The sequence below is a fragment of the Astatotilapia calliptera genome, chromosome 6 (genome assembly GCF_964374335.1).
Source record: "Astatotilapia calliptera chromosome 6, fAstCal68.1, whole genome shotgun sequence".
NCBI classification, from domain to species: Eukaryota; Metazoa; Chordata; class Actinopteri; order Cichliformes; family Cichlidae; genus Astatotilapia; species Astatotilapia calliptera.
This window is the reverse complement of record NC_137427.1, coordinates 18,962,572-18,983,209: the sequence shown is the minus strand read 5'-3', so window position 1 is coordinate 18,983,209 and position 20,638 is coordinate 18,962,572. Positions and strand designations below refer to the sequence as shown.

At 40.2% G+C, this 20,638-nt stretch overlaps 1 protein-coding gene across 4 annotated transcripts in view; it reads left to right on the top strand.

Moving 5' to 3' along the window:
* Positions 1-20,638, top strand: part of LOC113024115 (multiple PDZ domain protein) — a 47,638-nt gene that overhangs the window by 15,087 nt on the left and 11,913 nt on the right. For 3 of the 4 annotated variants that reach the window (XM_026170819.2, XM_026170818.2, XM_080302903.1), the window contains exons 19-34: positions 2,070-2,184; positions 4,181-4,379; positions 10,436-10,741; positions 12,547-12,729; positions 13,188-13,365; positions 14,687-14,797; positions 15,139-15,204; positions 15,688-15,759; positions 16,223-16,322; positions 17,181-17,389; positions 17,818-17,909; positions 17,989-18,118; positions 18,985-19,077; positions 19,610-19,684; positions 19,776-20,129; positions 20,369-20,452. In XM_026170819.2, coding sequence (XP_026026604.2) covers positions 2,070-2,184; positions 4,181-4,379; positions 10,436-10,741; positions 12,547-12,729; positions 13,188-13,365; positions 14,687-14,797; positions 15,139-15,204; positions 15,688-15,759; positions 16,223-16,322; positions 17,181-17,389; positions 17,818-17,909; positions 17,989-18,118; positions 18,985-19,077; positions 19,610-19,684; positions 19,776-20,129; positions 20,369-20,452 — 2,367 coding nt within the window. The remainder of the gene's footprint in view (positions 1-2,069; positions 2,185-4,180; positions 4,380-10,435; positions 10,742-12,546; positions 12,730-13,187; positions 13,366-14,686; positions 14,798-15,138; positions 15,205-15,687; positions 15,760-16,222; positions 16,323-17,180; positions 17,390-17,817; positions 17,910-17,988; positions 18,119-18,984; positions 19,078-19,609; positions 19,685-19,775; positions 20,130-20,368; positions 20,453-20,638) is intronic. The other variant, XM_026170820.2, reaches the window with a different exon arrangement.

The following is a 20,638-nucleotide window of genomic DNA, read 5'->3' as shown; positions in this document are numbered from 1 at the left end:
CGCTTTGGGGTCCTTAGGGACTAGTAAGGCGCTATATAAATGCAGGCCATTTTACCATTAGACCTGGCTGTATCAGTATTACTGGGTTGGGGATAGAGAAAAGTACTCGGTGTCACAGAGTTGTTCCTGCATTGTGGCCGCAGCTCAGTCCTATTGAGCTGGCCTTTTGTACTCTACTTTGCTTAATTACCAACAATTGCCTCTCAATGAAAAGTGCTTACTGCTTGCACAGCTTTGGCACATGGTCGAACACAAGGACATAGAGTTTTGTCTCAGGCTCACGCATACACACAAGAGACTTGGAGCAAGTGTCAGTGTTTTCATCAAAGATGGGCTTGTTGCAAAAGGTAGCCTCAGAACTTCAGTGCTGCTTTTACTTTATGTAAAGATTCAAAGAAGATGTCTTTGTTGCCGTTTTTCTTTGTGAAGTGCCCAAGGGGACATTAAAACTCGAACTTTCTGCGTGTTTTACATTTAAGAGTAACTCCAAAGGCCTCAACCACAGAGAGTTACAGTAATAGCTCTTTGAAATAATTACTGTGTCATACAAGAATGCTGGTAGTGGTAATGATAATTTCACATTTCAGTGCCAGGTTATCTTTGCAACACAATTCCTTGTTGAAGTCTTGATGGTGTTGGCTGTGAAGGGTCCATTTCATTTCTTCTCAGACACCACTGTCAGGTTGACATCGGTTCTTAGTGATATTAAGTGTCTTTACTGAACTGAGTCCCATTAAAGATGCTGCATATACTCACGGACACTAGATTAGGTAAACCTTTCCAGCACCAGGTTGGATTGGTAGTTACCCTGTGATCATCAAGGGATGGACATGATTAGTGATAATACTCAAGGAAGGATGTGAGTTTTAAATGATGCTTAATTGGTACTAAAAAATACCCCATACAGTTAGATCTCAATTAATCAAGGCAGGGTGGACCTTTCGTGATGTTTACACCAAATTCTGACCCTGCCATCTGAATGTCAAAGCAAAAATCGAGACTCCTTAAACCAGGAAACATGTTTCCAGTCTTCTGTTGGTGAACCTATGTGAACTGAAGTCTCAGTTTCCTGTTCTTGGCTGACAGGAGGGGTACCCAGTGTGGCCTTCTGCTGCAGAAGGCCATCTTCTCCAAGGTTTAAAATGTTCTCCATTCTTGTCTTTTGCATACTTTGGTTGTAATGGGTGGTTATTTGAGTTGCTGTGGCCTTCCTATGAGCTTGGCCATTCTCCTATGACCTCTGGTTTGAAAAGGTATTTTCACACAGAGAACTGCCACTCCTCCTATATCTCCTTATATTCTATATATATTTTATATATATATATATATATATATATATATATATATATATATATATATATATATATATATATATAGGCGAGTGGCTCCAGCAGATCCCGGGAACAACATCGGAGATCTCTGTCCAGAAGAGCGCAGTCCTGGGAACAGCTAAGATACTGCGCAGGACCCTCAAGCTCCCAGGCCTCTGGTAGAGGACCCGAGCTTGAAGGATAAACCGCCCGCAGGGGCGTGCTGGGTGTTTTTTTTTTTTTATATATGTATATATGTATATTTTCTCATTGTCTGACCATTATCTATAAACCCCAGAGATGCTATGTGGGAAAACCCCAGTAGTAGCAGTTTCCTAAATACCTGTCTGACACCAACAATCATGACAGATTCAGATGATTTGATGATTGTGTGACTATGTCATTAACACCACCAGCAGGTCAGTTTTCACCCATTTACTGGATGAATCACCCAAACAATTTGGTGTCTAGGACAAAACATTCACCAAACGCCTGCAAAATTATTGACCTTTCGATCAGCCTCCACTTCACTTTGTGTTTAGTTGTTTTAAAAGATGTTAGACTGCTAGTGTGCCAAACTTGAACACTGAAAAGTTGATGAATATAAATCTGTTAACACTGTCGTTGTTAGCGTGGAGCTGTGCTGCATTATTGTTCACTAGCATGAAAACACACTTTTATGCTCTCACTCACCCATGCCCCCTTGTCACTCTCTCTCTCTCTCTCTCTCTCTCTCTCTCTCTCTCTCTGGAACACCAGCTGCATCATCGCTTCACCAACATGGACGATGACGACATGCAGCAGCCGCCACCTCTGCCCCCCCGCACCAGCTTTGAGAGGACAATCACTGTTGTGCGGGGCAATCGTAGCCTTGGTATGTTCTCCGTCTTTCTCATGGTGGTGCTGTCTTGGTGTGTGTACATCGCAGGCATGGCGATAATGACACTAATAGGAGGCGGTGATGACGACTGCCCTGAAGAGGAATGATGAAGCAATGTGTTCCTCATTCCTGAGAAAAATATGATCCGTGTGTGTACCACATGTGTGTGTGTGTGTGTTTGAGGTACGAAGCAATGAAGTGGCGTAAAAGAGAATGAAAACGTAACATTGATTTAATAAATGACATATTAATTTGAATGTTGATCCTAATATATGATTATATTTTTTATACTCCAGTTTTGAGACTGCATTGTCTTAACTGCTCCAAGAGAAAGTCTGATGTTTGGCTCTTCAAACACAGGAGGCGAACAAAGAGTGCAAAGCAGTTCTGCTCTATGCAAAGTATAAGGAAACAAAGTCATTTGTATTCTCCAAACGTGCTAATAAGGCACCACACTATGTGTGTGAGTATGTGTGTGTGTATGTGTGTGAAAGTTTGAAATTATGCAAATGTTCACAGGTAGAGAATATCAAGGTCATAACCTACAGTCTGTGTCTGTGTGTTGCACCACTGTATTCTTTGGTTTTTACCTGTTTAAAAATATTGTAGATCCTCTTACTGAGATATTTATTGAAGTTCTGTCTTCTGGATATCCAAGTATGGAGGGTTTGCATATTTAGTTTGTTTCTGGTTTTGTGAATTTACATATGTTTGATCTGAGGCAAAAGCCTCAGCATAGACAGGGTTACAGTGTTTATCCATAAGGCCTGAATATGGACTTATTTTTATGAGCAATGGTAATGTAGTGCAACATTTTTTGTGCTACTTTACCAACTTTTCCAATAGGTGCCATGTGCAATGCGATCCATGACTATGACTTTTTACCCAAGTGAGACATGCACATACCATATATGGCTGCTTCGGGCTAGAGTTTGGATATTCTTTAGAGCAGGTTGTCAAAGAAAAAGGTTTGATGGTGTGAAAAGGGTTTTTTTCTTGCCTTGCTCATCTAAAACATGACGATAAACAGCCAATTAAGTGGTTGCTTATTCCTGGCGTGAACCAGTTGGTGTGAATTTGTTTGACTTACTTTTTGATGAGGTTTAGATTTCCATGTAGAATATTTCATTTGGATTTTACCGTAACGTATTTTAAGCATTGTTTTGGCAGAGTTTGTAATGTTTAAATCTGTCTGGTTAGAGTGTCATAGTATTGAGCACGTTTAAAACATTCACCATAATTTCTTTGAATGTCTTTAAAACATGTGTCTTCTGTTTGTCCTGTCAAAATCGGTAGCTATGTCTTCTGTTGACTGTATTCCATGCACTATGATTGTATTGTAATTTGAATGTAATAAGAAAAAGACAATAAACTATTTATATGATGAAAAATAAGCACAAAGTCATTTCTTTGACGAATTTCAAATTATGTACGACCATAGTGTTGTGGATTGTAGTTAGATAGCAACGTAGTACGCCAGCAGCTATAGACCAGACTGCCTAATTCGTTGCAGGCTGGCTGGCTTCCCTTTCTGTGGTTTGTGTATGTGTGTGCATGGGCGTGCGTGTGTGTGGACGCCTGATTTACCTGCTTCTGTCTGTTTGCATTAATGAAGTGTTTGTGTAATCCTCCTAGTGTCCAAACTGATAATGCCAAAGTCGGGTGTTTATGTGACAGGCATGTGTTACTCGTCAGTCACCTGTGCCCTCTGCCCTCTGTGGATGTGAGTGCGCATGACGGTCTTTGTGCACCTTTTGTGGGTGTGACTGTGAGGGATGATGCTGTGTAAATGTCAAGCATTTGTAGCCATGTTTGTGTGCTAATCTGCCAAGTGTCTGTCTTGATTATGCTGATTATACCACTGTCAGGTGTTTGTTTGGGCGACTGTCTCTCTGTTTGGCATGCATTCAAAGCAGCCTTAGCCAGCCCTCCGTTCACCTGTGCTTTTGTGTGCTTGTGTGTGTGTGTGTGTTAATGTGCGTGTTGGCAGGGATGACAGTGAGTGCTATCAAGGACGGTTCAGGCATGCTGGTGCGCAGTGTGGTCCAGGGGGGGGCTGTTAGCCAGGATGGCAGGCTCGGGGTGGGGGACGCCATCTTGGCCATCAATGGAGAATCTACCTCCAACCTGACCAGCGCCAAGGCCAGGGCCATGCTCCGCAGGCACTCCGTCATAGGTCCAGAAATGAGGTAAGGAGACAGTCACATCCCCGCAGCCCACCAGAAAACATGGTCAAGCTCAACAAAAGTGCTAAAGCACTCTAGGGCTTTTTTTTTTTTTACTGTACATAACAGAACCCCTTTTTTCTCAAGAATCCTTAATCCCTAAACAAACACACTGTTTGACTGGCTGTGCAGTATTGTTTACATCCTTTACAGTGTTTCAAGTGCTGCTTGAACCTTTGGATTTCTTATACTTAGTAATTGTGCTTGCAAAATTATTTTGACGATTGTGGCTCGAGTAGAGTAAGTATATTAAGAAACTAATTACATTTCTGAAGGTCTCTTGACAAAAAAAAGAGAAGACTTGATCTTACAGCAGAAATATCCCAGGTGCAAATGAAAAAATGAACTACTTGTATCAAGCTGTCTCAGTTTCTTGCTCCAGGTGGGGTGTTAGGTATTTTGTGGTACAGTGACCTACTGGGACATTTTCATAAAAACAAAGAGCCATTGTTCTTGTGAAATGCCAAATTATCTCGTTTTAAAGAGCACTCACAAAAATATATTCAATATGGCTAATTAGACCTCTATTCAAGTTAAAACTGGGCTAAGTCACCGCAAAAGAACCTCTGGAATTGAGGAAGATGTAGCTTCTCAACCTTAATGTAGCAAAACTGTCAGATCATTACGATAGTCAAGCACATGCTCTAGTACACATGCCCACACAGTCCCCAGTGCAGGTCATCCATGAGAAGTAAAAACACCTGAGTGGACAGTGCTACTCTTTTTTTTTTACCCCTAAAAACGACTCACCTAAAGTATACACAAAACCTAAGAAATACAGACATTGCTGTTCTGCTTATTTCTTTCACTAACAGAAATAAGCTTCTACACTTTTCCTGCAGACTTTAATAAGACTGAAAGTGTATTGCAACTACAGCTGATGTCATCTTGTAGACTTCAGGTAGCAGGTTTAACACACTTTCACACAGGCTTCATTTGTCAGGTTTGGAAGCTACATCGTTGTTTTATAACGTCTATAAATAATAAAAGAAACGGGGAAAAAAATCAATAACTACATGTTTAGTTTTTCACACTTTTTTACACTTTATTTTAAAGCCTAAAGCTACCCATGGCAGCTAGCTTCACTTGATTTAGCTGTCTTTTTTTTTTTTTACATTACATTCAGTACAGCTTTTTGAGATTACTTTTTATTTCATTTTACTCCAAATTACAATAACTGTATTTTTTGAATTGCTTATTTTGATGTTTTAATATTTTTGCACAGTGTAAAAGGCACAAAAAAGTCTTGATGCTTGCTCAATCATCCAGGTAAAGAAATATCAAAAAGTTGATACGTCCAGATGAACAGAATCATCTTTCTGGGATGTACAGGGATTTTTTTAGAACTGTACATTTTTTAAATTACATTAGAATTTTTCTGCATTTACAAAATCTTTACTATCACATCCAAATTGTGGTCAGGTACAGCAGATTATTTTTGCTTCATCCAAAGTTGGGTCAGTGTCATACAGATAAAAGGAATCCCAAAGTCACTCAAACAAAGCTTCAGAAGTCCTTTGTGGAGAACAGGCTTTTATGATACAGCAGCAAGATTGAAGGCACTCTTGATTAAAACGCATACAACCTCCCACAAGGGGTATTTAGAGGACTAAAGGAACAAGATTGTCTGGGATGATTCTCCTGCACATTTCTAAGCACCATCTCTGTTGAGCACTGCTTATTACTTATCAACTGTCTAAAACCAGTGACAAGGCAACACGCTGTGTGTGCTTCTCAGCTAAATACAGAGATGTTCCAAATGTAAGTGACTTGAGTTTAGGGCAGTGATTCATCTTTCTGCTCAACAATGATCTGAAACAGACAGCCATGATAGCACTAGTGTGGTTTCAGGTCAGGTCAAGGACAGTCTTTAAGTTTAGCCTAAAACCACTTCAATATCTGTGGAGAAAGTTCAAGACGACTGAAGTTGCTTGAGAAATCTGCCAGAAAAAATGGGATAACTGCCCAGACCCAGCTGTGTAGCAATCCAGCGTACAACTTAGACTTACCCTAAAATCTGAAATACTTGAGGCTATAAACTGCTGCCAGAGGGATTCCTTCATATTTCTAAATTAAAGATCAGAAAATGTTTGTGCGAGATTTTAGTTGTTGATCTTCCATTTGCAAAAATGTCTAAAATATGTTTTATGGTTTTATCATTCTCAGTTATTGAGTATGTAGTGTATGCATACACAACAGAGAGGTTCCAAGTGTAAGTGATCTTAGTTTGGTGCAACGACTTACCTTTCTGCACAACAATGAACGGAGGCATACAGCCGAGGCAGCATTAGCCTGGCTTCAGGTCAAGTACAGGGCAGTCGTGGAATCATCAAACCAAAGTTCTGGCTCAGCCCACATATGCATTTGTGTAGAAAATTGAAGATGACTGAAAGAGCTTGAGAACCCTGTCAGGAAGATTGGGATAACTGCCCAGATCAAGCTGTGTAGCAAACTAGCTGACTAAAGACTTACCCAAAAACACTTGAGGCTATAGTTGCTGCCAAAGGGAATATTCATAGTTCTAAATTAAAGATCAGAATGCTTTAATATTTTTCACTTTTTGATTTTCAGTTTGCAAAAATGTCTAAAATATATCTTGATACATGCTCAATCATCCAGGTAAGTAAATCCCATTCTGTTCATCTGGACGTAGTGTTTTCACGTTTTCAATGGGAGAAACGTTTTGTTACTCGTGACTGACTGCAGGTTTCCCCAACCTTATAAACAGTACATTTGCACAATAACTGAAACCAGCCTACTGACTGAACAATGGGCTGTGAGGTCAGTTCCTTGATCATTAATATGCAAATTGTCATGACCATTGATCAACAAACACCTATTAATGCCCATGAGTATATTAATGATATAAACAATGCTCCATCCAATATAAGTTTTATGTCATAGCTGCCCGTAATTAACAGTATTTTTAATTACCATAATGTTTCTGTAAAGCTTAATCCACCATTCAATATTATTTTTGATTAAGATGCCACATTACATTTATTTACTTGCATTTCTAAAGAGAAAACATGTGACGCTTGAATTGATACGTTTCTGACTGAAGTCCAGTGTTCTCAGATTTCGGTATAAAAATGTGCGTTCAAATAACTAACAATATAATTATTAGTTTTAAGCACTTTCTGAATTATTTGTGTTTTCTTGTTTTGTGATAGGTGGTTTAATACATTCGTTAAACAAGGCAGATGCACAATTTAGGTTTTCGGATTTTCAAAAGTTTTTCAGGCACCACTAAAAAAAGAAAACTGTTTGTTTACTTAAAACTTGTGGTTCAAGGCCTCAGGCAATTACCAAAACTATAAAGTGAGTGTTTTTCCCAACTGAAGAGACCCCAGTGGGTTACAGTAGTTACTTAATGCAATTATTTGCGTTGCATTTATGTGCACTTTCCGTGCTGTCATAGTTTAAAGACAGTTTTCTTTGAGAAACAAGAAAACCAAAGGTATTAGTTGGGAGAGAATGTGGAACGGTCTTTTGGGAATGTTGAGAACAACTGCTGAAAAAGTAATTGACTACCATGCATATATGTTAGATCTACCCATGCAAAATGTAACAGCCTGCATCTGCAATGTGTACAAGCATGTCATCAATATCATCATCTCTGCAGTCACATGACTTTGACCGCATCATCACCTATAAATGATCTCGTCTCACTTTGGATCTCCATTACCACCTTGTTTTTTTTTGACACTGCAGTCATAGCTGACTGAGGCAGTGCAGTCATGTTAGATTAGATTAGGTGATGAAATTTTAAAGACTGCCTAAGGGGAAATTGGATAAATTATTACTTGTTCTAACATCAGCAGTTATGGCTCCACATTGGCAATGCTTGTTTGGCTGATTGGAGATGTGCTCCACCCCCACCACCCCACTGCCCTGCAGAACACCCACTCACTTTCTCCCAGTCTCTCTTTCTCTCTCTCCCTCCCTCTCTCTCTTCCGCTCTGTGTTGCATTTATGGGCACACACATACAAACATTAACACACATACCAGCCTTTCAATGGTCTAACCTCCAAAAACACCTTTTCCTGCTATGGGAAATATCTCTGAATAATTCATCACTCATCTCACCTTGAACAGTGTGCTTCTGAATAAAAGAACGTTTTAAAGAGCCTCTCATAGATGCGCACACAATACACACGCGGACGAATACCCACACGCGTTTTGGCTTTCTCTATCATATACACACAAAAACACTCATCAGTATACACATACCGTGTGCTCACACTGCCTACTCCTAAACAGCACTTCAGATAAACTAAGAGCGAGTGGAGGCAGATGAGTTGCTTTGGCAGCCTCAGAATAAGACACATAGACGGGTGAGGGCTTGTCACCATCAAACTGCCTCCTTTCAGACAAGACAGGCTGTCCACATGGCTCAGTCACAACAGCTTAGTGTAGACTACCGTGTTCAATCTACCACCCTGAATGAAACATAGAAATTGGCTTTTTCAGCAGATTCAAAAAGCATGTCTGCTAGTAGCATCACACCGTGTAAAAAGAAGAAAAATAAAAGTGGGAGGAGGGGGCTGAATGATGTCCTTGACATCTTTTACAGCATGGCTTAGGCAGATCTGGGATTATGTAAAAACAAAAACGCTGAGAAGATTTTTCCATTTTTCAGATGGAACGGGACACGTCTGTATTTTCAGAGCTCTAAAGATCGTTTGACCGACAACTTCAGTTTTTGTTGTGGATTAGAGGTAGTTTGTATGTTTTTGTATGACATACAAAAAGGGTATGTTTTTAGTTGCTTAGCTATTATGTGGTATTTGTCCATCAATATGGCTTAATTTGTCTTCAGTTCAATGTTAAATTGTCAACAAGTAAAACTGTCTGAATAATAGTGGGGGTTTTTGTTGTTAGTGCTGTTGCCTCACAGAAAGCAGGTCTGGGGTTTGAATTCACTGGCTAGCTAGGACCTGTTTGTGGGGCGTTTTCTTGTCTCCAGTTGCCTCCCACAGTCCAAAGCCATGCATGGGTTTAGGTTAATTGGCAATTCTTCTGCAGGTGATTGCAAGTGTGAATGCTTGTCCGTCTTTCCACGTTAGCCTCTATCTATGATAAACTGGTGACCTGTCCAGGAGGTACCCCACTTTTTCCCTATGACAGCCAGGATAGTCTCCAGGCAAAATGATGGATGTACAGTGTTTTTTGACAAAATGGACACCTTACAAGGAAGCAAAATTTCTGAGAACAGCCTCTCTCCCCTATATTCTTTAGCCTAAATTGACTCAGACATGTCTCCATGCTTGTAGGCAAGCTAGCTGGCTAATAGTCCAAGCTACTTGACAGCAGAAGCGGTTAATTTGCATCCTGAGAGAAGTGAGTGATTTCATGAAGACTGCCATGATTTGTCAGTTTCTGTTTGGCAAAATGAAACAGCGAGTAACACATTTCTTTGCAGTTTTATTGGCTCTGGTTTGCGTGTCCTGCTTTGATACCACTGAGCAATCACATAAGAATTAACGCTGGAAAATAAACTAAAGACTTCTGGAAGTCACCACATCTAGCTTCTTTATAAACTTAAAACAAAAAATCTATAACTTAATCTCTTTTAATAAATTAACTAATTGACACATTTTGTTTTATCTGTTATCTTTTGTGTGGATTTTGGACACACTGTTTCCCCCTGCATGAGCTTTATGCTTAGCTAAGCTGGAGGTTGCTTAAAAATCCTCTTTATAGAAATGAAAATGTTACTAAACTCATCTTATCTTGATAAGGCAGTGAATAAGAGTCATTTTAAAAACTTGCCATTACTTCAGTGGATAAAATGCAATTATTGTCTTATTCAACTGATATTTAATTTATGATTTATAGAAATTTCTCACTACTGGGACTGTTTTTCATTCCTTAAGAACCCATTGCTCATTCTTTGGTGAAGAAGTAAAGCAAATGTGCTGCTGAGAAAACAGTGTTGATAAAACTTAAGTAAATAATGTTTATAATGCTTTCACCCCGTTCCCACACTTCTTTTCCCACATTCCCCTACCCCCAGTATAACCTACGTCCCAGCCCACCAGGTGGATGAACACCGTACTCGACTGTGTTTGCCCCCTCTGGCATCAGTTGCAACAGAAAGCCCCTCTTCCTCACCCACTCTAGCGACTGCTTCTCCGGAGCCAGCAGCGGACCCAGCTGGATCCTCGAGTCACCCGGCTTTGTCTATGCTCAAGCTTTCTTCCTCACTCAAGTTTAAAGCCACAACTCCCGATCCAACTTCAATCAGATCTTCTGCATCCTTCAGAACTCCTCATAAAGACCCGGTCACAGTTCCAACCATCAGCCCAGCCTCAGACACGAGGTAATATAAGAGCCAGAGGTCTTAGCCTATTATTTACGGTCACCTAATCCCTTCCCAGTTCCCAGAGTGCAAGATAAACCTGTCTAAAGGTTTATTAGACTTCAAGGCTCCAGTTTTATTACAAGTTGATACATTTGCTGCAGGGAATTCAGACTAAGAAATAGCTATACATTCTTTAACACTTTAACCATAGGCTTTTGATTGCTGTAGCAGCTATGGTTTTATTACTGTAACACATCATTCAGTTACCCAGCTGCTTAAGTCATGCTAATGATCTGAATTATGATCTGACACTTTAATTAACCGTATCCATGAGGAAACAATTGTTTTCAGAATGCAGCCAGCTCAGTGTGAGTCTCCTCCAGCACGTATTTTCTCTTCTCCATTCTTCTGTGTTGTAAAGGCAAAAGCTTCTCTCACTGTTGAATCTCTGAGTTATATTTAGCTGTTCGCTTATGGATCTCAGTGCTGACTGTCAGCGAAAATGAATTGTTTCGCTTCTGTCTGTCCCTGCTTTCACTCTGTCTTCGTACCTCTGCCTTTCTCCTCCCTCCCTCACTCCCATTTTTCTCTGCAGCCTTTTCTTCGCTCTTATCTTTCAATGTGTTGTCTTTGTTTCTTTCTCTGTGTGTGCTTACATCTGTCTTTCATTTCTTTCGCACTCTCAGTCATCTTGCACTGGTGTTTTTCTCTTCACCTCATTTTCCCTCTCCTCCCTGCCTGGCATCTATCCCCCTTCTCCTCGCTCCTCTTTCAACCCTGGTCGAACCATTTGTTCTGCCCTCTTCTGTAACTTAACTGGCTATAGGCTCCTGCTGTGCAGATAGCACCACTATCACTCACATCCATGTGCTTATTACAGCCCTCCACCGTTAAACATATTCATGAAAAATTCTCTGCTTTTGTACCTTTTTCTTCCACTTTTGCAGTATATGTGTGTGTGCATATATATATATACACATACACATACACACACACATATGGCAAACATAGAGGCACTACCTCATGATCTCATCTAAATCAGTTTATTTTCTCAAGGCCATCAAACACAAGTGACAATTGGCCAGATGCCTCAGTGTGTCATTAATTAAAAAAAGCTCACCAGTGTGCGCCCCAGTTCTGCTTGTGTGATGTTATTAGATTATTAATTTGTGATTGTTAGATTGGGAATTATCATAAGCTTAAAGTTTGTTTTTCTCCCAGCAGACTAAAAGCAAATAACATTTAAATTTATATAACACAACACAAAAATGTTGATTCTCACTTCTGAAAGTTATAACAACTTAACAGTTGGCATTTTTTATGAATAAATAAACTGAATAATTCATTCATTTTCTGTAAATCCATGTTATATCAATAGATCACTTATCAAAAAGTCACATAATTTGGTTGCCTGTGTTTGTGTGCATACAGTCACAGTAAACATAACAACAACATGTAATAGAAACATTTGCAATTAGAAAATGTTGTATAATGTATGTAAATAAAATATGTCTCTTTTTAAAAGGTATGGAGCTATACACTGGGCACATGGATGTGAAAAAAAGAATTATGGAGTGTATAAATATTCACAGTGTGTAGTTTAAGAGGTCTAAATCTGCATGGGTAATAGTCCCAAACGTGTCAATTATACCACAGATTTGGATTCTTTCTTTGTTGGGCATTTTGTTCTTCTCCTATTGTATTTTATATTCAGAAAGGTGCCTGTAAATTTAGATACTTTAAGTCATTGTAGCACAAAAATAATCATTCAAAAACATACATTAAAACCTGTTATATAAAGTAATCTTTGTGTTCATCCCCAGCGGGCAGATAGCAAAATCTCTACCTCTGAAGAGCAAAGATGGAGACATTACAGCAGAGAAAAGGGACAATGTTAATACAGGTGGAATGGCATCAAAGCCAGACGTGGAGATAAAGGTGGATGGTGCAGAAGAAGGAAAGGAGGAGGAGCTTCTTTCTACAGTGTCTTGGGACCAGCCTAAAAGGTTAGTGAATTTGTCATCTAATAATTATCATGAGATATTATTCAGATTATTCAGGCAACTTCAGGTCATGATAACAGCAGTGCTAATGGTGCACAACAGAGTCTACATGCTCATATTTCTTGGGTTTAGAGAAAGCGACTACAGTACAGAATTTCATTTTCAGCTTGCATTTATTGCATTAAAGAATGCGTCCCGCGTTGATACAAAAATTGCACTGCATAAAAAAGAAGAAGAAAGAAATTCATTAAAAAAAACAACTATTCTGTGTCTCCCTATAAGTTTTATTTAACTAAATCATTGAATCTCCATCTGCAACACTAAGCAGCAGAGACTGAAAAAAGCAAAAATACACATTGGATAAATTATGCATCGCTGTTTTTAAGATACGTAAAGTAATGTTAGAACAGTGTTCTCTGCAGTGTTTGGTAATGTTTCTTGCGTTACACTCTGTGTTTCAGTGTGCGACTAACGCGAGCACCAGGTCAGTCCCTAGGTATCAGCATAATGGGAGGTAGAGGCATGGGCCGAAGACTGAGCAGCGGTGAGATGATGAGGGGAGTCTTCATCAAGAACATCAGCCCAGACAGCCCGGCAGCAAGTAATGGGACCCTACGGGCTGGAGACAGGATACTGGAGGTATGCGAATGCCTGGAACTGACATGTGTGTTGGTGTGTAGCAGAGAAGGTGGCGCAGTTATCAGAAATTGCAGGAAAGAGGTGTGTGTGTGTGTGTGTGTGTGTGTGTGTGTGTGTGTGTGTGTGTGTGTGTGTGTGTGTGTGTGTGTGTGTGTGTGTGTGTTTGGGTACCCAGTGGTGCTTGTGTGTGGTAGAGAGAGAATGTATTGTGCATACTTCATGAGCATGCATTTATATAATACATACTGTGTATGCGGTACTGGAATTCAATATTGTTTGTGGTCTCTGCTGTATTAAAAGGTGCCAATTTGATTGTAATATGACACACTAATGGCCAATTTGTTGTTTAAATGCCCATAAAATGTTATTCGCAGCAGCCCGTTATTTGTTATTGGTCAAAGATTGAAGATTCAGCTCCACTGTCATTATATAATACAGGACTGCACAATAAAATGCAGTTATACCCCCCTCCGCCATAACATACTTGGTTATTCATGCATTTATCCAATCAGGTAATCATGTAGCAGCAGTACAATGCATAAAATCATGCAAATGGAGGTCAGGAGCTTCAGTTAATGTTCACGTCGCACATCAGATGGGGAAACACAGTCAAATTGACTTTGACTGTGGCTTGATTGATGGTGCCAGATGGGCTGGTTTGAATATTTCTGAAACTGCTGATCTCCTGGGATTTCTGTGGATGACAGTCTCTAGAGTTCATCGCGAATGGTGTGAAATTTTTTTTCTGAAAAAGCATTCAGTGAGCACTTCTGTGGACTGAAAGGCTTTGTTGATGTGAGAGGTCAGAAAAGAGCAGTCAGACTGATTGCAGGAAACAGAAAGACAGAAAAAAAGTAGCTTAAATAAAAATTCTCTGTCCTTAAAGAAAAACACACATTGTAAGCACAATAGCATCAGAATTCACAACATGTCATGTTGAGGCAGATGGGCTGCAGCAGCAGAAGACTAATGTCAGGTTCCACTCCTGTCAGCCAAGAACAGAAATCTGAAGCTGCAGCGACGGGCACACACTCACCAAAGTGAAGTGAAGACTGGGAAAACATGCCATTCTGCTGTATTAGGTTTGAGCTGTGTGTACAACACTGCAAGATAAAAGAAATTGTCAACTGTCAGAAATTTTGATATATAATTTTTCACTAGCTGTCTCTTTGAAAAAGACAGCCGACAGCATTGCAAATAAATGGGCATGGCTATTTTAAGGCAACTTGGATTTTAGATGATCAATGTGTTCTTTAAAAACAGATCTACACTGATCTGATCTGAAATTGTATTCACGTGCAATTTTGTTGATGTTGCTAAGGTATGTGGTGTGGACCTGAGAAGTGCCAGCCATGAGCAAGCAGTGGAGGCCATCCGCAGAGCTGGAGACACTGTGACCTTTCTAGTGCAGTCTGGACAAGACGGATCTCAGGTACAGCACCAAAAATAGCAGATTTTTGGTAGCTTTATGCATCTTGCAGACTCTGTATATTCTGGCATGCATGCATGAATTTGAGTCTCCTGAGGCTTCAGATTCTTTCACATTGAATCTCAACACTCAGTAAAGCGAAGGTGCAATGCATATTCTATTGGAAAGCCCCACCAGAAGTTGCAGCAGCGTTGTGCATGGGGGTTGCATTATTATGTCTTGTGGACACAATGCATATTAGGTAAAAATGCATTTGACTGACAGAATAAGTAATTATTCAGCATTACGTGTACAGTTTTATAGAAAATAATACGCCTACTCTGCGTCTTGTGTTTCGCCCACAGTCTCCTGCTCTCATCAACCATGAAAGACTAACTCCAACAATGCTGCCCAACTCACACAGCAGCAGGGTAACACCGCTCTACTTCCTATTTTAAGCTTCGCATTAAGGTTTTTCCTGTTTCAATGGCATACGTAAATCTTATTTCAAATTTACACCAGCCTTGATATAATAGTGCTTTCCACTACTTTTCTAGTATAGACAATCGTGTCCATTAGAATATGAAGTACTGCTCGTTGGAGCTAAAGAGCAGTAGCTACTTTTCATGTTTTTTAAAGGTTGCGACCACATCTTTAGTTTTCACTGGGAGAGAACACAAGCTGTGAAGTTCTCACTTTGTGTTCCTACACAGTTACTGATATTTAGCTGTGTGTTGCTGTAGTGTATAGAAAATGTTTCGTGCACACTATATTATATATAGATAGATGAGTCATTAACACCTACACAGCAATCCAAAAAGGAATGGGGAAGCTTCAAAGAGGTTTTTTTTGAGACAGGGATTTCTTTTTTCATAGATATAGAGCTATGTCTGTGTTTCCCCACATGATACTAGGAAGCAGAGAACCTTGGTGGTCTGTTCCTTACTCCTTCCCCTGCAAACCCCTTCATTCCCACCCCGTTTAAGGTTGGTGCACTGTGAGTGTGTGTGTGTGTGTGTTACCACAAGTGTGCCACACTGTAAAAGCACTCTTGCATTTACATCAAACCAACTTCCAGAAACTTAATTAACATGCATTTTTGTACATAGAACCCTTGTAGTCCCTCGCAGCTACCTTGTTTGTTTAAACCCTTTGTTTTTTGCCTTTGATGGAGATGCATGCCTCTAAATAGAGTCAGCGCATTCTTTTGAAGTTATTTTTCCATCCACTTGTAAGTTAGTTGCAAAATAATGCATGATTCTGGTCATCTTTCATGTTATTTTTAGCTGACATTAAAACAGCGTTCATTAATTCATCCTCTTCATCAGTTATTTCCCAGTGCTTTATCAAGCGCACTGAACAAGCCTCAGGGGTAGTCCAACTTATGCCTGAAGGACCCCTGAGGCATCTCAAACTCTCCTTGTTCAATAATGCAAAATTTGTCCCAAGGTACCTTCACCAGCATCCGATAGAATGGATCAGAGAAGCCCTACGAATTTCACAACAGCAGTCACAGGAGCAGCTGAAGATGCTGACGACTCTGGCAGAAGTAAGACTCCTCAAAAGCCTATGTGCCATCCCCATCCATTATAGATTTTAATACTGATAAACATTTTCTGACACTCACAGTTGAATTGTCAAATTCTGGGACATACTTTAGGCCATATGACACTTAAACCACCTGCATTTCAAGCCAGTTTGCATAAATAATGTACCAAGAACAAATTAAAGCCTAAAAAAAAGTTTTAGAAATATTATTCAAGAATAGCATCATTTGAAAGAGCAATATTCCTCAGTATGAATACATTTTAGTTTCTAAGTAATTTTTTTTCTGTCTCTTTTTTGGCAGGAAAAAAAAAACTGTATTCAAATTGCATCTACTGTTTTATTTCTTGCGAGCGTAACTATGAGACATGTTACCTCGCCTGGATTAGGGTTATCAGGATCCCACTCTGGAGCTGGCTCTAGTGTGTTTGAGCTTCAGGGTGCTTTATACTGTTGATTAGTAAAATAGTGTAAAACTATTAGAAGGAAACTGTGTGTGTCTTGCACATGCACACAAGCAAAGAAAATATGAATCCATTCATTAAAGCGTTGCCCCATGATGCCACAAGTGGTTTGAAACACTTTGTATGCATATATAAATCACAGTCGTTGCTCTATATTCATTTTTCCTTGCACAGTTGTGCACGCAAGGTGTATACTATCATGCTGTATATAGTCAGAAACACCCTCAATAAGTCCCTTCCAGGCATAATTCAGCAGCCCACACACATTCCCCTCCAGGGTGTAATGCTTTTCCCCATGTCTCCATGTGTCACTCATTACATGTAGTTTGCCACACTTTTTTTGGCTTAACAATCATATCATTCTCCTAACAATTTTCTGTCTGCTAACTGTGTCCTAGAAAAGATGCTTCAGCGTTATGGCAGTCTGTCTGGAAAGCTCCAAATGATTGAGCTAGAGAAGGACCCTGCAGCTCACGGCCTGGGAATCAGCCTCACGGGCAACAAGGATGACTCTAGGGCCCGTATGGGTGTCTATGTGGCAGCTATAGACCCTCTAGGCCCCGCTGGTTTAGATGGGAGGATACAGATCGGGGATGAGCTTTTAGAGGTAAGGAAGACAGGCTATGGGAACAATATGGAAGAATGAGTGAGTAGGGATTAACAGATTAATGGTGTGAGATTGAAGACTCCAAGAATGGGTTGAGCCATTGGAGAGAGACAAAATAGTGAAGTCAAAAATTAAAGCAGGAGAAGAATAGAAGGGAGTTGGAGACATGGATGAGAGCGTTGAGTACCTGCACAGTAGATTTATCATGCAAATTACCATTTGAATGATAGTTGGTGCTGGGCCGGATTTTTGTAATGAACAACCGTGTAATAGAGATGAGGAGGAGAGTAGTGGGAGAGGAGCAGCTGATGAGTCGGCGGGGGAGGAGAGGTTAGAAGGAGATGACAGAAAGGAAGATTAATGTAGAGGTGAATAGAGGGGGAAAGGCGTTGTTGGATAGGAACTACATGACGCTGTGTTTCTTCTAGATTAACGGTCAGATTTTGTACGGCCGGAGTCACCAGAATGCCTCCGCCATCATCAGTAATGCTCCATGTAAAGTCAAGATCATTCTCATCAGGTAACATGATTGCTTTTTGGTTTTACACACTAAAGGTTTTTGTAACCTGCTTCTGGAATCATTGGTGTTGTTTTACCAGAAATAAAGCAGCTCTAGGTGAAACGGTCCAGGGACTCAGGAAAGACTGTGAGGACACGATCGACTCCCAGACTGACACTGGAGGCTGTGGACAAATCTCCAGTGACATTGAACACATTATTCTACCTCAGGTACAATACATCCAGTAGGTCTCTGGCTAACCACTGTCAGTTGTCTGTACTGCAGTTGCACATTTTTGTGTGTCAAAGGCAGCCTGATAGCAGGTACTTTTGTATCAAAATCTTGATAGATAGACGAGTGTCTGTGTAATTGTACAAAATGAACAACATGTAACTTTAATCACAAAAACACATTTTGCAGACGTGCTGTTATTGGTTTCACTAGTCTCATATTTCCATCTCCGTACCAATATTCGCCTCCATCCATCTCTCATACCCAATAGTACTGCCATCCTCTAACTCCCTTCTCAAGTTCATTCATAAACTTCAACTGGTTCAGAATTCTGCCGCTTGGAGCATCACCAGACCTCCCTGCATTAGTCATGTCACGCCTGTCCTTCAGCAGCTTCACCGGCTCCCGGTTAAATGTCGTATTGATTTCAAGATTCCGCTCCTCACCTTTAAGGCAATCCATAACCTCCCTCCACAGTACCTCTCTGAACTCCTCACTGTCCCTTCTGCCCTTTTGACTACACTGGGATCTACAACCTTCAGTTTCTTTGCTCCTCGCCTCTGGAATCCCGTCCCACCAGACATCTGTAACACTGACTCTCTTAACACTTTCAAATCCCATCTTAAGTGTGCCGGTTTAGCAAATTTGGATGAGCAGGCTGTATGGCTGAGAGCGGCTGGCCCGGGTTCTAGTCAGACCTGTCCGACCCCTTTCCTCTGGTTTCCTGTCACTCTTCACTGTCTGTCTAATAAAGCCAAAAAATCCCATCTTAAAGCACACCTCTTAAAACTGGCACAGTCATTTTTTACATATGAGTATTATTGTGTTTAAGTTTGTTTTCTTACATAGTTGCTTCTCATTCCAGGATTATGCAGGTCTTGGCCTTTGCTTGGAAGAGGATAATTCTAAGGGAGGACTGGTGGTCACGTCCCTGATCCAGCACGGCACTGCCAGCAAGGTATGACATCGTCAACAGGATCATATGCCCGTATATCATCTATACTATTTATAAGTATCTATACTATGTAAGCCTTTTAAGTAATTTAATCATTTTCAGTTTTCTTTTTGGTTCTCTCTGAGCAAATTTACTCTGTAATTTTTAAATGAATAAAAATGCTGTTATTAATAAATATGTATTATTCCTTTTTTACCCACAAAAGTAGAATCAATTGCAATTTTGGCCTTCACCAGGGCAGAACTCGTCTCATAACATATTTGAATTATAAAGGGTTTGTACAAGTCTGATGTGATGGTTCTGCCATCTTGGCATTATGAATATTATGTGAAACAGATGATGGTTGCCATTTTTTCAAGTGATGTCATCATGTACTAATACGTTTTCATGTCCGGCCTAAGGGAACAGTTATTCATATATTTGTCCAGAGGGTGTACTTGATTTTTAATCACACTCGCCCACCATCTTTCTTCTACACACTCACTTTCATACATTTTGCTTATCTTACATATTTTATTCATGTCTCTTTATGCAGGATGGCAGGATAAAGGTTGGAGACAGAATCGTAGCAGTGGGTGATGAACCCGTGGCTGGACTGTCAGTAAAAAAGGTGCAAGCACACATGCGGGCTGTGAAATATATGCTCTTCAAGGTCAAGTTGATTTAATGATTTATGACTCAGCTGTCTTTTTCGTATTCAGGTGTCCAGTTTGATTCTCAAACACCGGGTCACTGTCAAGCTCTCCATCAACCGTTCCAAGAGTCTCTCCTCCTCCTCCTCCTCTTCTTCTCTCCCTCTCCCTACATCACTCTCCAGTCCCCGCTCACTCACTCCAGTGTCCTCTCTAAGCCTTCCTGTCGCCTCCTCCTCCTCTTCGTCTCTAAAACCCATGCAGACCTCTCCAGTGGAACAGTCTGATTGGCCAGGATCAGCTCCCACAACTTCCGACCCTGTCAGCTGTCCAATTGTTTCAGGAAAGGAAACTACCATAGAGATTTATAAAGGAAACCTAGGCCTGGGTCTCAGCATTGTAGGTGGATGTGACACTCTGCTGGTGAGAACAGCTAAATGATTTTTAACATAAAGATTTCGTTATTTATTATTTGTCCTTGTGACATGAAGGTGACTTTATATAATTTTTGTTTATGTTTGCAAATAAAAAATCCACAGATGGAAGCAAAGTTTGTACTCGAATTAGGCCAAAAAGTTGTGCATTTGTTTGTTTGTTTGTTGTTTCAATATTCAGTTGTGGAGTTGTGTAATGATGGAAGTGGTTTCTGGTTTTTACACCAGGGGGCAGTAATAATCCATGAAGTGAACGATGGAGGAGCAGCACAGAGAGATGGTAGACTGCAGGCTGGAGATCAGATATTAGAGGTATAGCAGTGATACATGTGCACACAAACACCAGAACAAACAGCAGTGCATGTGAATAAGTTATTTCTAACCGCACAGCATTTATTTTTATTTCTGTTTGTTTTTGCAATATTTTTCAGTATGAAGAACGCAGCCGTGATGTATCTGTGTTCTTTTTTATTCATGCACTATTTTTTTCCAATTCAG